The sequence below is a fragment of the Sciurus vulgaris genome, assembly GCF_902686455.1.
Source record: "Sciurus vulgaris genome assembly, chromosome: 2".
NCBI classification, from domain to species: Eukaryota; Metazoa; Chordata; class Mammalia; order Rodentia; family Sciuridae; genus Sciurus; species Sciurus vulgaris.
Window position 1 is genome coordinate 119,917,258 of NC_136462.1, and position 14,992 is coordinate 119,932,249.

The 14,992-nt window shown below is 39.5% G+C and overlaps 1 protein-coding gene across 1 annotated transcript in view; it reads left to right on the forward strand.

Annotated features, from left to right (window-relative positions):
- The window catches only part of REC114 (REC114 meiotic recombination protein), a gene marked incomplete at its 5' end in the record, with an annotated part of 104,298 nt that overhangs the window by 88,961 nt on the left and 345 nt on the right, over window positions 1-14,992 (forward strand). The window contains 2 exons of the mRNA XM_079125341.1: window positions 6,262-6,474; window positions 11,122-11,208. Of these exons, the coding sequence (XP_078981467.1) occupies window positions 6,262-6,474; window positions 11,122-11,208 (300 nt within the window). The remainder of the gene's footprint in view (window positions 1-6,261; window positions 6,475-11,121; window positions 11,209-14,992) is intronic.

The following is a 14,992-nucleotide window of genomic DNA, read 5'->3' on the forward strand; positions in this document are numbered from 1 at the left end:
CCTAGTACCACACGCACACAAAAAATCAAAAAATTAAAGTTTAAAAATAAGCAGTTTCTGGCATTGGTTCAGCAACTCAGCAGTGTCCAGCTCTCTTGGCCTCTCCCTCACAGTTGCAAAATGGCATATTATATTTATTTTTCCAATAGAAGAAGGTCAGTATCTCCCATAAGGTTATCTCCCTCCAGCAATCTCTAGAGGTCTACAATGTGTCTGTCACAGACTGCGAGGACTAGGGATATGAGTGTCTGGTTTTTCCAGACCCTCTTTTGGATTGACTCATGGCAATTAACAGTGTCTGCCATATAGATAATTCATAAAAATAAGATTATGGATTCTGCTCTTTTGTAGTATTCCGTTCTTTTAGCATTAAATCAGGGACGTTGTACCAAGTTATTATGTAGTCTTTAAAAACATTCTTAATGACTGTATATAGCATATTACTCTTTGAATACATCATGTTTTAACTAATCCCTAATTGTTCACTATTAAAAATGTTTTGATTTCCATAAGATTTACCGGGTTCTTGAGACAGAAATCCTAGAAATATGAACATTTATTTTGTGAATTTGCCTTCCAATAGGTTGTCCCTGTTTCTGTTGCACTAGCTGTGTAGAGAATATTTATCTATCCAGATCCTCTCCAAGAGGGTGATATAATTTAAATTTACCAACTGAATTCTAATTTGATAAGTAGAAATGAGCATCTTCCTTTAATTTGCATTCTTTGAGAATGAACGTTGTTAGAATTTGTACTTCTGTGAATTATCAACTTTTTTCTTCTTTAAAGTATTTAGATACTATATGTATAGAGTAATTTGCATGGTATATGTTTTAATATATCTGAGTATATATCACATATAGATGTTTTTAAAATATTTAAGGCTGGAGTGAGGGACACCTCTAATCCCAGCAGCTCTGGAGGCTGAGGCAGGAGGATTGCAAGTTCAAGGCCAGCCTCAGCAACTTAGTGAAGCCCTAAGCAACTTAGTGAGACCCTGTATCAAAATAAAGAATAAAAAGGGCTGGGGATGTGACTCAGTAGTAAAGTACCTAGGGTTCAATCCCCAGTACCCACCTCCTAGGCAAGAAAAAAAAAAAAAAAATTAAGGCTGGGAACCTTTTGCCTATGTTCTTTACCCCAAAGGTATTTCTTCTTTTGTTTTTGTGGCAGTCCTGGGTATTGGGCCCATGGTTGCTCTACCACTGAGCTACATCCCCAGTCCTTATTTTTGAGACAGGGTCTTGCTAATTTGCTGATGCTGATCTCAAACTTGGGATCCTTCTGCCTCAGCCTCCCAAGTCTCTGGGATTTTAGGTGTATGCTACTGCACTCTGGTTTCAGGAAGTAGTGTTTAGACTTTAAATACAATTCTGGCTGTTGATCGTATATTCTTTACTATGTGAGGGAGATGTTCTTCTGATAATAGTTTCTTTGCTAATATTTTTTCAATATTGCGTATTAAATTTTTGCAAATGCTTTTTGAATCTATCAAGATGATATTAAAAACAAAACCTTTCCCACCTTTGATCTATTGACTTGATGTCATATATTAATATTGAACCCTCAGATGCTTCTTTTGCCTTACCTGGCAAAGGGGTATTTTTGGTACTTTTTGCCTTGGATAACTTTTAGTTACTAAATATTGTACAGCACACATTATTGTTTAAATGGATAAATGTTAGGGAAAAATTCATTCTTTTAACAAGTTTAATAAAACTTAAATTCTGTAGGTAATACACATTATATTTCTTTTCTCTCTGGGTTGAAGTTCATAGCTTTGAATAAATTATGCATTTTAAGGGGGGTTGAAATCAAAGATTCGATAATTATGCCTGCTTTTTGGTTTTTTTTTTTTTTTAGCAATTCTGAGCAAATAGGTCCTTATCTGAAGGGCACTTTGGCTGAAAGGCGTGAACCTAACTACTGTTCTCTTTACTTCTCTCCCCTAGTACCCATTGAAGAATTTTTTTGGTGATTTTGTCTGTCCTAGGCTTTGAGGATTGGTTTCAAAGCTAAGAAACAAAGAAAATGCTCAAGTTCATTCTCTGGTCTTATTAAGTTCATTTTGCATTACTTTAGTTAGCTTATGGTTGGACCCACATCTGGTGATGGTCCTCTTGCTGTCAGAATCCTGAAGTGGCACATAGCAAGAGCCAGGGAGCACACATGTGTGTCTAGCCTCTCTTCCTCTTCTTAAAAAGGATTCAATCATAGGGCTCTGCCCTCATGAATTTATCTTGTCCTAATCACTTCCCAAAGCCCATCTTTAAAACCTTGGTCAGATTAAGTGTCCACCTTCTCAATACCTTGCAGTGGGAATTAAATTTCAACACATGATCTCTTGTGGGACTCATTCAAACCATATCCAAACCATAGTGCTGGTTAAGTCCTTTAATGGTACTTTCCCCCCATATTTTCTGTAGTATATGATTTCACCATTAGTGGTGAATAAAACTTCCATTCGGGTGTCCTTGTGGTGCTGGAAATGTTATAGATCTAGATGATGAGTCTGAAATCAGCAGAAATCCCCCTGGGTTTGAGACCTCTGATGTCCTCTTGCTGTTCTGTGACATGGTGCTACCTGGGTGCTACCTGTCTCCCAGGTGCCTGATGCCCGTCAGCCATCTGGACAGAGGCTGTAGATTAAAGCTCCTTGAGTGACGCTGTTCACACTTGCGGCAGCACTTAGGGGCCTGCTCCCTCCTTAAAGTGAAGCCTTAATTTTCTTATATGTGTACATAAGTATAAAAGAGATCGGGACTTGTCCTTAACTTTTGTTTCCTCAAGCAGTCCATGCAAAATGGAATTTTCTATAAGTTCTTATAACTTGAAATTAAGTATTTGGAAGTAGGGTGAATACAATTTATCATGTAAACCACCACTTAAAATACAGTAATTATGAGCTGACCTCCTTAGATAGTGGAAACTAGAAACTATATTTGGGGCATTTCATGACTGTGGGTATATTTCAATTCATAGCAAGTTGTTCTTTCTGACTTTTAAGTATTGGTGTTACAAAAAAGATCTCTTCGAGCCAAGCAGTCCTTTTGGTTATCCACTGTGATACTCCATGACATTAAGGATGTAGGATGAAGATAGAACTCATTTTCAGATATTTTTCTGATGTATGTTGGCTTTATCTTGGGCCCACATGCATTGAAAGAGGTATTTCTGGCTTTAGATGATAAGCTGAAATTCTGAAATTTTATAGAAGCAAGCACAGAACAGGCCCATCAGATATATATAACCTCCCTACCATTTTGGAAGTATACTCCAAAGCAACCTTAACTATCCAACCTGATACCTTCAGCTCAACTTCTTGCTTTCTCTGTCTCTCCCCCCCCCCCCCCCCCCTCTCTCTCTCTCTCTCTCTCCCTCTCCCTCCCTCCCTCCCTTTCTTTTTTAGAGGAAGAAGAATCCTCCCTTTCTTTTTTAGAGGAAGAAGAATGCTGGGCCTCATGCATGCTAAGAGTGCTTTACCAATGAGCTATGCCCGAGCCCGACCAAACTGATTCTTAAGTGCACTCACATGTAGATGCCTCTAGACTTACATAATTGGTCTCATATTTTTTTGCTCTGTTTATATAATTAATATCTGTCCAAGGGGCTGGGGATGTAGCTCAGTTGGTAGAGTGCTTGCCTTGTAAGCACAAGACCCTGGGTTCAATCCCTAGCACCACACACACAAAAAATTCTGTCTGCATGTGTGCACATAATCGTTGCAGCTAACTATGAGGTACAAGTTCTGATGTGTTGTTACTCAAAAGGCTAGTTAGATAATTATAGAATCCTAATAGATATTACTAACAATAACTAATAGATATTACTATAAGCTGAAAGTATAATTTCCTTATCAGTTCTTTCCCCTTCCTCAGGGAAAATTAGCTTTTAATTACTCTTGATAATTTGGGGATTACTTATCCAAGAGAAAAGTAGCTAAGGGTATGAACACGCAATACACAAAAGAAAAAATATGAATAACCAATAAGTGTAGAAAAAAACGTTCAACCTTGCTGGGCATGGTGACTCATGCCTATAATCCCAGTTATTTGGGTAGCTAAGGCAGAAGTTCAAGGCCAGCCTCAGCAACTCAGTCAAAAATAAAAAAAAGAAGGGGGAGAGTGCCCCTGGGGGCAATCCCCAAAACCAAAGAGAGAGAGAAACGAAAGATACTCAACCGCACTAGTAATCAAAGAGACAAAATTGTAAAGATCTATGTTGACCTAACTGGTTAAAGTTAAAAAAAATAAATAAATAAGAATCTCCAGTGATGGAAAGTTCAGGGAAATGAGTGTGTACTTTTGTGGGAGTAAACTGATTCTATCTTGCTACAGGGCAGTGTGGGGCATTATGTACCAAACTGTGAAATACACAAATTCTGTGACCCAGCAAGTCTGCTTTTAGGCATTTATATACAAAGATGTATGTATAAGTATGCTTATCAAAGCTTTGTGGCTTATAATGGGAAAAAAGTTTAGAAATAACCTAAATGTTTGTCAGTAGGGGGCCAGTTAAATAAAGGAATATTCTCCAGCCTTTCAAAGTAATGAGGTACACTTCTATTTTTACGTACTTATTGTTAAATAAAAAATTAGGTTACAGAACAGCAGTGTAGCTTAAAAATATACATACACAATATATATAACCTATATATTATGTATTATAGACATATATTTATGTATACATTTGTTATATGTATATATAACATGCATGCATACATGTATATATTAGAATATTTCTTTTTCATAGTTTTTTCAGTATCAAATGGGGTAATGATAATAATTACTTTTATACTCAAGGAAAAAGTTAACTAAAACATTCAAAGAGAAGCAAATAGTATCAGTGAAACAAGGTGTAGGGACATCTATTCTTCTGACTGATACCTTACCATTTCTGAATCATGTCAAGTGCCCCAGAACCTAAACACATGGCTTGGCTTGATGGATTTTAAATTATTTTTGAAGTCCTATGGATTAAATCTAGGGTCTCACACATGCTAGGCAAGTGCTCCACCACTGAGCTACACCCCCAGCCCTTGATGAATTTATTGAAATAGTATAAATTGTGAATAGGAAAATCAAGGACTATTTGATGATAGAAACTTTAAGGATTTCAGTAACTTGATGAGAAATATTTTCACAGTAGCAATGTGATTTATATATTCACTAAGTGAAAAGGACTGTCACTGTGCTGATATTGGCACCTGCATTTCTTTTACAGAAGAAAGTGAACAAATACAATCCTGTTTGGATTTTATCTGTTGACTCATCTACACCAGGCAGAATATTAGATTAGAAAAAGAGGATACTACTACTAAACTAATGGTTTTGTGTTGTTATGTTAGTTTGGGTCTGTTTTTAAACTGATAATCAAATAACTTTGTGGTTGCCAGATTTAATGGCATCTGTCCTACTTTTGCTAATTTGCCAAGGGATGTAACTCATACAACAAATTAAAGGCCCCAGTCCCCATGTAACTTGTGTGGTGGTCTGACTTCCCAAGGATAAAGGGCACTAGAGATTATTTATGACATTTACTGTCAGTGTCTACCTGTCCCTTCTTCTCCAGTACTAGTTAAGTTCACTGCCCTGTTTAATGTGGCATCTACCTAGTTTCTCTTTGATTTGTTCAGTTTAGAAAAATTTTGTTGAGCCAGATTATGCTGCATTATCCTGATTCTCCATTTAAGGAATTTGAAGCCCTAAAATTTGTATTCCAAAGCAAGACAAAGCATTGATCTTCCATTGCAGTCACTATAGTGACCTTCCTCGTCTTTATGATACAGATTTTTCCATTTTTGCTGGTGTCAGTTCCCTGAGGGAAATGAATTTCAGTACGAGGAATAACTTCCAGAAGAGGGAATAAAACAAATTTTTGGTTTTTCTAAACCTGCACTAACCAGCAAGGATGATTGCTTCCATATGTGCCCCTCTGCCCTTTCCAGGCAAAAGGGACCCACTCACCAGAAGACCCTACAATAAAAGTAAAAGCCAGGTGCAGTGGTACTGCCAGCAGCTTGGGAGGTTAAGGCAGGAGGATCGCAAGTTCAAAGCCAGCTTCAGCAACTTAGCAAGGCCCTAAGCAACTCAGGGAGACCCTGTCTCTAAATAAAATATAAAAAAGGGCTAGGAATGTGGATCAGTTGTTAAACATCCCTGGGTTCAGTCCCAGGTACCAAAAAGAGAAAAAGAAAAGAAAAATATCACAGTCAAGTGATATGACAAGTGTCTCTCAGGTAACTTTTGATTTGTCAAACAGAACAAGAGCCGCATGTTTCGCATACAATTTGGCGGGGAGTCCAAGGAACAAGCGCTAGAACACTGCTGCAGCTGTGTGCAACACCTGTCCCAGTATGTAACTGTTCAGGTGCCGGAGGGAATCATCCAGGAGCTCCAGCCAGCACCTGGCCCACTGTGGGCAGGTGGAAGCCAAGGGAAGGACTGTGCAAAGAGGTCCCCAGTGCGGCATGGGGTAAGTATGCTGGCATGTCAGCCATGCAGGAAGCCTGGCAGTGTAGTGTGGTTGGGGCCCAGAATCTCAACAGAATTGTCAGATCTATTGGGTTTTAGTTCAAAGATACCTAATGTTGAGTGACTTTAAAATGGGAAGGTCAGTAACCATTGTAGCTGATTAAAATCCTAGAAATGAGACAGGGACGGAGTCCCAGCTGCATTCTGGGCGTCACTACAGAACAGTGCTTCCCAGAGTGTGGTCCATGGATGCCTCTCTTGAGCCCCTTTCACCTGACTCACAAGGTTGTTATTTACGTAAAAATAAGACATTGCTTGCCATTTTCAGTTTGCTGTCTACCTGAATGGGATGAAAACATCCTGAGTAAAGCTACTGTACATACAAACCAAGCAGTGGCACCACACTGTGCCCACAGTCATGTTCTTCACCAGTTACTCCAGTAAAAGCAACCATGGTTGTCTCAGGAAAGCACGTGAGTGGCACTTGCATTGTGAGCTGCACTGACCTGTTCTCTTGTGGCACATTATCGCTACACTAGGGTCATTCGGATTTGGTGTTTGGTGGAGGCTTCCTCAAAATGAATGAAGTGAGCCTCTCTCTTCAGGGTAACGACTGGTAGTATTATTGACAACCATAAAACGTAAGCTTTCAAGTAGAAGTTAAAATCTTGGAAAGCTTGTGTCCACGCCACATGAACTTCACACCTTCCTAACCCAGATGATTTTTCCAAAGGTGCTTAATGAACATGACATGTTTTTTATTAACAGATGATATCATGAAATGTGTCAACCTTTGGAAGATTTGTGTAGTTCATTGAACTAGTATTTTTCAAATGACTTGTGCATGTGCTATAAAATTATATGTGGATAAAACAGCTATTAAAAATGCTAAATAGACCAGTGGATTTAAGTTTAACAGTATTTCAAGTTCATTACTGTGGTTTCAGATTGTGTTGCATAAAACATTTAAGCAACTATCATGTCAAGAATACCTGCAATGATCTGAAAAGGCTGTTTTAAAATACTCCTCCCTCTTCCATCTACATATCTGTAAGGTCAGATTTTGTTCAGGTACTTCATCTAAAATGACATGTAACAGCAGATTGTATGCAAAGGCAGATAGTAGATCCAGTTACCTTTTATTGAGTTAGATGGTAAAGAGATTTATAGAAACATTACATTTTTAGAAAAGTGTTATTTTTCATAAAAATGTTTTTAATATTATTAATGTCTAATGGGTTTTAAATGGATAAAGTTTTAATTTCTAATGACAACTCAAGTGAGGTGAGGGCCTCAGTATCCTGTGAGGGTGCAAAAGGGTCTGGAGAGAGAAAGTTTGAGGAAGTCTCTATCTCAGCATTTCTTGGGCACAGTCCCAAATGTTGTTGAAGTGAGCATCTCCCTCCAGTCTGGGGTTTCCAGCTTCAGGAGGCTTTTTGTTTTCTACTTTGAGAAGTGATTTTCCAAGCCTGGTTTTCCCATTCCTTCATCCATTTAGTTCCCCTTCATCAAGACAATTCATTTTTGCTGTTTGTTCACAAATTTCTTTTCATTCACCATTTAATGTGAACATAGATGTACAGTGTCACTCATAATTTACCTCAGGAGAACATTAATTTACATTATAGTCTTTCTCATTAAGCATGAATGATTTCCTATCTGATTTCCTGCTGAATGTGTTGTTTGCCAGATTCTGGTGTTTTAGAATTATTTTCCTTCATTTGATCTTCTTTCTTTTTGTTTTTAAATATATTTTTTAGTTGTAGGTGAACACAGTACCTTTATTTTTATGTGGTGCTGAGGATCCAGCCGAGTGCCTCAGGTGTGCTAGGCGAGCACTCTATCACTGAGCCACAACCCCAGCCCCTCATTTGCTACTCTTTGTGAAGATGCTGGATCCAGTCACAAACAATATGCCTCATAAGTTCCTGCTATATTCTTTAAGAATGCCCTCCATACGAATGGGATGGGATGATTTATTATAAGGTTTTGAGTTACTATTATATTGCTTATGAGCCCTTGCCCTCGACCTGGATTTTTTTTCCAGTTTTCAGATTATATATAATTTGCCCAATGCCTGGCAGCAGGAACCCAGTAGGTTCCCAGGATTTGGGAACTAGGTTTGGAATGCCTTATAAAGGTAACGAAGACACATCAGGCTACTTAATTACCTAAATATTTTAAAATACAAGATAAATTGCTGTTGTACCACATGGCAACAATACAGAATGAGTTGTTAGCTAGTACGGCAGAGCTCTCTAATTTTAAATGCTGGTCCCAGTGTCTAGGTAGAAGTACCCTGAAAGCTTTCATTTATTTTCTTGGGTCTATATTCAGGGACCCTTCTGATATGCAATTTGCTGTTCTGACTAGATGAGACAGCATGATGTTGTGCAAAGACCACAGGCTTTGGAATCCAAACACATTGAGGCTAGAATCCTGGCCCTAGTTCTTGGTAGCTATGTGATCTCTGCAAGCCATCAGCCATCAAGCCTCATTGTAGAGTGGTGAAAGTAAAATTATACATAGAAAAGCCTGAGTACTGTGCCTGGTAAAGCTACTCTAAATCACATTACAGTATTACTGTTATTTCCGGTACTGTTACCTTTTCAGATCTGCCTTTCCTTGTAGATGAACAAATTAGCATCCAGGTCAACTAGGGAGGAGATTCTGTGTGCACAATTGCTGGTGCCCTGTGGCCACTTTCTTCTGGACTTTTTATGTTAGCAAAGGAAGAGTTCACATGCAAACTGCAATCCCCCTTCCTGCCTTCCCCACCCTTCATTCTGGGGAGGGCTGGGGTACCTCACAGTATCTGCAGAGCAGAAGACAAAAAGGGGCCAGTTCTTCCTGACTGCAGACACTGAAGCACTGCCTAGAACCTTTGTCTTCCTAATGACAAAAAAATTCCCAGATGGACCCCTCATGGTTAAGAGTCCACCTGAAGAGTTCTAAGGTGTGGCCAAGTTCTGGCGCTCCTGCTGCTCTCCTACATTCATTCAGGTGTGTCATTTTCCCAATACCTATATATGTTTTAGTCTAAAATAGTTCCCTTCTTTGCAAATAGGGATAATTCCATGTCTATTTCAAGTTCTTGAGTCATTTCCTGGCTCTTGTTGTAGTTTTTACTTTTCCTCAGCCTTGTAATTTTGTTAATTGTGGCCTAACCAGGTGTTTCTGAGGGCTCCTGAGGCAACCCAGCCCACCCCAGAACGAAGGGTGGGAAGGATAGGAAGGGGGATTGCAGTTTGCATGTGAATTCTTCCCTTTGTTAGCACAAAGTTCAGAAGAAAGTGGTCACAGGGCACCAGCAGTTGTGTACAAAGAACCTTCCTTCTCTCTGCAGTTGGTAGGGTAGATCACCTCATCCTAGAACACACTAGCCCCAAGTCCTGCTTGGTCAGTATTTTTGGCCTAGAATTTTGGCTAACAGTGTTCTCAGTTGTTTGAAGAATACTGTGTGAGAAGAACTTACAGTTATCCTATGAAAAATATCAGACCTGGAAGACTAGATATATTAACTTCTCTTTGTAGATAAGAAAACTGAACAGAGAAACAGGGCTTATCTAAGGGCTCTGTCTAGAGTGCCTTGGCCTTTTTGCTCATTTAATATTGACTAGTTTTGTTTTCTTCCTTTCTGTCTCCCCATTTACTCCCCATATCTTTTGATACTTCCAATTTTCTACCTACTCTTAACAGCCAGCTTTCATGCAGAAGACAGAACCTGGCATTCTCTGCCTCTGGCAGTTTCCCTATACACATCGTTAACTCACACCTAATGCAAAACACTGCTTGGCCGGAGATGAGCACTGCAGCCGCCATCAGTGCCTCCAAACAAGTGTTGAGTGAGCAGCAGCTGGACCTTGCCCCTCCACACTCCATGCATCATTCCTCCCAAGCTTGGAGCACACCCCATGTTATACCTGAGGCAAATCCTTTCATTGTAGAAGCCTTGAGAGGCCTCCTGGGCCCTGGAGCATTCTTGCAGAGTCCTCCAGTTCTCCTTCCTGTGACCAGCACGGGTACACCCTCCCTTCTAGCACTGAGCTGCAGGACGACCAGGCTTCTTCTGCTTGGTTCTAAGTTGTGGGCCTACTCGGGGGCAGGGTCTCTAGCTTGTTCCTTAACTCCTATCCCTGCACTACACAGTGTCTAACAGAGAGTAGTCACAAACAGTTGAATGGAGATATCTAGAAATTTATTGAAGTCATTCCTTCAGAATGTCTGAAATTAAAAAAAAAAAAACCTAGTTTTATTAAAAACACAATTATCTCACAATGAGTTCTTTTTCTTCGTTTTGCAATTCTGCAATTAATACATTACCTGAGTAGCAAGTTTTAGAAGGTCCAAATAATGACAGTCAGAAGCTGAGCCCCGTCTGCACAGAGGCCACCAAGGTAATGCTGCCTACCTCCCTGGGTGCCACCGCAACTACTGCAACTGCTAGGCCAGGCCAGAGGTGTCTGGATGAGGAGGCAGCTAACAGCCCGTCAGAGAACACTAGGAACAGGTACTTCTGTGTGGTAGATAAGTAACCCGATTAATGACCACTTTACTGACACTCTTTATTTGAAGATAATGTATGTCCACTTCAGTGGCCTGTAGTCTTTATGTCTAGCTAGTCTCCTAACTACATGTTTTATTCTAGTCCCATCAAAACATGGAGCAGCAGACGTGTGTGGCAGCTGGCACAGGCACTCCAGAGGGAAGAACTTCAGTGATGCGACTAGCTCAGGTAGAGCCTGTTTATATGTTGGTTTTTTGTCATGAAAAGCAGTGGTCCTTAAGAATTTGTATTCCTCTGTTCACTACAATAGAGACCTAAATCATTGTTACAGAAGGTAATGACAGAGACAGGCCACTGTCATCTACCCCTATTGTGAGATTAGACAGCATGGCACATACTCAACAACAGCCCTAAGGAAATAAAAAGAGGAAGATGAGGTGCATGTAAGATGTCAAATTTAAAACCAGGGCTGGGGATATATAGCTCAGTTGGTAGAGTGCTTGCCTCACAAGCACAGGGCCCAGGGTTCAATCCCCAGCACCACAAAAACAAAACAAAAAACAAACAAACAACAACAAAAAATCACCATTGTCCCCAAAAGAATAAAGGCAACTATTCTACAACAATTATCAAAGTGAATTTGGAGCTAGATCTATAGTGGTTCTGTAGGGACAAACTCTTGAGTGCTCAGACCTCAGTTAAGAGTATGTAGGATCCAGGAGGACTCACCTCCACTTCCTCAGACCTGCTTTCTGACAGTCCCTAATCCCTTGCAGCTTGCTATCACCAGAGTCCTACCCTCTTCATTCAAAACCACAATTGCTTGGATGTCCTCTCCAGTGGGAGCTCCATGAGGACTGTCTCCTCACTGTATCTCGGCTATACTGGGAAGCAGGTGCTCAAACCAACAGCTTAGGCTTTCCATAGAATTCTATATGGAGTTCATCAGTATTCAAGGATGAAATTTTGCTAACAGCGGTAAAGAAAAGAAAATATGGGCATTTTTTTCCAACTGGCTTAGCACAAACTCAAAATAAATGGACATTCGCAGAATAAAGAACTTGAGGTAAAAGACTTGGACCAAGATGTGTAGCTGAGTGGTAGAATATGAGTTTAGCACGTGTGATACCTAACTTCAATCCCTAGCACTCCATCCCACAAAAGACACAGAATTCTTGTCTGTTTCTTTTAGTAACCCAACAACTATGACAAAAATTTATAAAGCTAATTTGTTCAATTTGCAAGGCAGACCTCAATGTCCATATCTGCACTGGGGTTAGGGGTTGAATCATAGTGCCCAAGAATACTAGAGCTGCAAAATCAGGAGTGAGGCAGGGTGTGATGCATTACTGAGGAGATATCAGCAGCCCAGTTGATTTATATAGTATAGAAGAACTATATACAAATGAGAAACACATGAGGCTGGGGCTTGAGGCTCAGTTATGTGTTTGCTCTAACCTTCTGAACAAGTGAGCCTATGTAAATTGATAAGACTTTTTAGAAGGTTATTTAGCAACTTAACATTTCATTATCTATAATTCCATTTAAGCTACACAAAAATACATACATGGTAGTTCATCACAATGTTTATAACAAAACTCGAAACAACATAATGTTCATTTAATAGGATATTGAGTAGCTGAAGTGGTGGAATGAAAATGCAATTAATAACAGTGATGTTGCGCCCTATCACTGACAGGGAAGCTTTTTTTTTTTTTCTTTTTCCCTTTAAATGGCTGTAAGTCTGACGTACAGTCCCAGCAACTCAGGAGACAGGCACTAGAAAGGCAAGGAGAAACCCTGTCTCAAAAAAGGGTCAGGAGCTGGGAGCAGTGGCAGCCTGCAGGGAGGTAAGGTCGGGGGGATCACAATTTTGAGGCCAGCCTCAGCAGCTTAGTGAGACCCTCTCATAATAAAAGGGGCCAAGAATGTTCCTCAGTGATAAAGCACCTTTGGGTTCAATCCCCAGTACAAAAAACGAAAAGAAAAAGGCGGCTGTGGATGTAGCTCAGTGGTAGGGCACTCCAGAGCTCAATCCCTAGTACTACAAGGGAGAGGAGGAAAACAAACCCAAAACGATTGCAGAACAGCATTATGATCACACTTCTGTAATAAACATATCCACTACTTTTGGAATGATGCCAAAAGTACACTGGCATGTTGAAAGTGGCTGTCTCTCTGGAGAATATTGTTTTCATTTTCTTCTTTAAAAATTTAGGTTGAGTGAAAAGCTGATGTGAATTTAGCAAAGTAAATTTCTATTACAGTTCCTAGAGAAATGTCAATTGTACATAATGCACTAAATCATGCCATCCATATCAAAGGAATTAAACAGAATACCTCACAGGATAAATGTGAAGAGTCAATACAATAACTAAATGGCTCCCAACAGAGCTGGGGCCCATCAATATCACCACAGGGGTTCAGAGTTGCCAGATCTTCCAAATTGTCAAGCACAGTCAGACTTTTATTTTAACTCTCCTAATAAACATTGGCAATTTACTCAACTGTTTTTCTTTTTTTGGTACCAGGGACTGAACCCAGCGTTTAACTCAGCACTTAACCACTGAGCCACATCCCCAGCCCTTTATTATTTATTGAGACAGGGTCTCACAAAGTTGCTTAAGGCCTTGCTAAGTTGCTGAGGTTGTCTTCGAATTTGCAATCCTCCTTCCTCAGCCTTTGGAGAGCTGGGATCACAGGCCTGTGTCAATACACTTGGCTACTCAACTGGTTTTTAAAATACTGCAGATTACCAGAGAAAACAGAAAGAATATAATCACATGAAAAGATGCTCAACATTATTTGTCATTAGGGGAATGCAAAGTTAAAATCACAATAGATTTCATTGTACACTTAATAGAATGGCTAAAATTAAAAAACTTACAATACTAAATGCTGGATGGATGAGGAGCAAGTGAACAGGAACACTACTGGTGGAATGTAAAATGATATAGCCACTATGAAAATAGTCTGGCAGTTTCTTATAAACTTAAATATATACTTACCGTATGACCCAGCAGTCCCACTACTAGGTGTTTACCCAAGTGAAATGAAAACCTATGTTCACACCAAAACCTGTACATGAATGTTTATAGCAGCTTTATTCATAATTGCAAAAAGCAAAACAACTCAGTCTTCAACCAGAGAGTGCATAAGCAAACTGGTACATCCAAACAATAGATACTTAGCAATAAAAAGGAATAAACTCTGTATATATTTAATATAATCTCAAATGCATAATGCTAAGTGAAAGAAGACAGATTCATTCAGATGCTCCTCAACTTACAATGGGGTTGTATCCTGAAAAAACCATTGCAGATTGAAAATGTCAGAAATGCATTTAATGTACCTAATCTACAGAACACATTACTGTACACTGTAGAATGTTGGTTGTTTCCCCTTGTGATCCTATGGGTGATGGGGGAGATCAGAATGTGATGTAGTTTCTACTGAATGTGTATTTCACATCATCATCAAGTAAAAAAAGAAAACTGTAAGCTGACCTAGAGTAAGGCTGGTACTGTTTGTACTATGATTTCATTCAGAGTATATGACATTTTAGAAAAGGCAAAAACTGTAAGGTATGGAGATTAGTGGTTGCCTATGTTAAGGGTTTGACAAAAATGGTTAGCATGAGGGAATTTTGGGGGATGTGAAATGTTCTGTATTTTGACTTGACTATTTGTCAGATCTCTTATATAGCTCAAAAAAGACACGTGTGAGCTAATTGTGTCCTCTGGCATTCAGTTTGTGACCTCTTTCTTCCCTTCAGAACCCAGCTTTCACATGATGGACTGCTCACACCTATTCAGCCACCTATGTGGTGGGAAGATGAACTAAGCTAGAGAACTATTTCCACTGATAGGTTTCCTGTCAGTTCACACAATATCAACACAGTATTTATTACCAAGATCTCATCTTTGCAGATCATTTCAATAATACATTTGAAGTACTTTCCTTAAGGATACAAGTTTATCTTAACTTCCTGTGTATGTAGATACAAAATTGT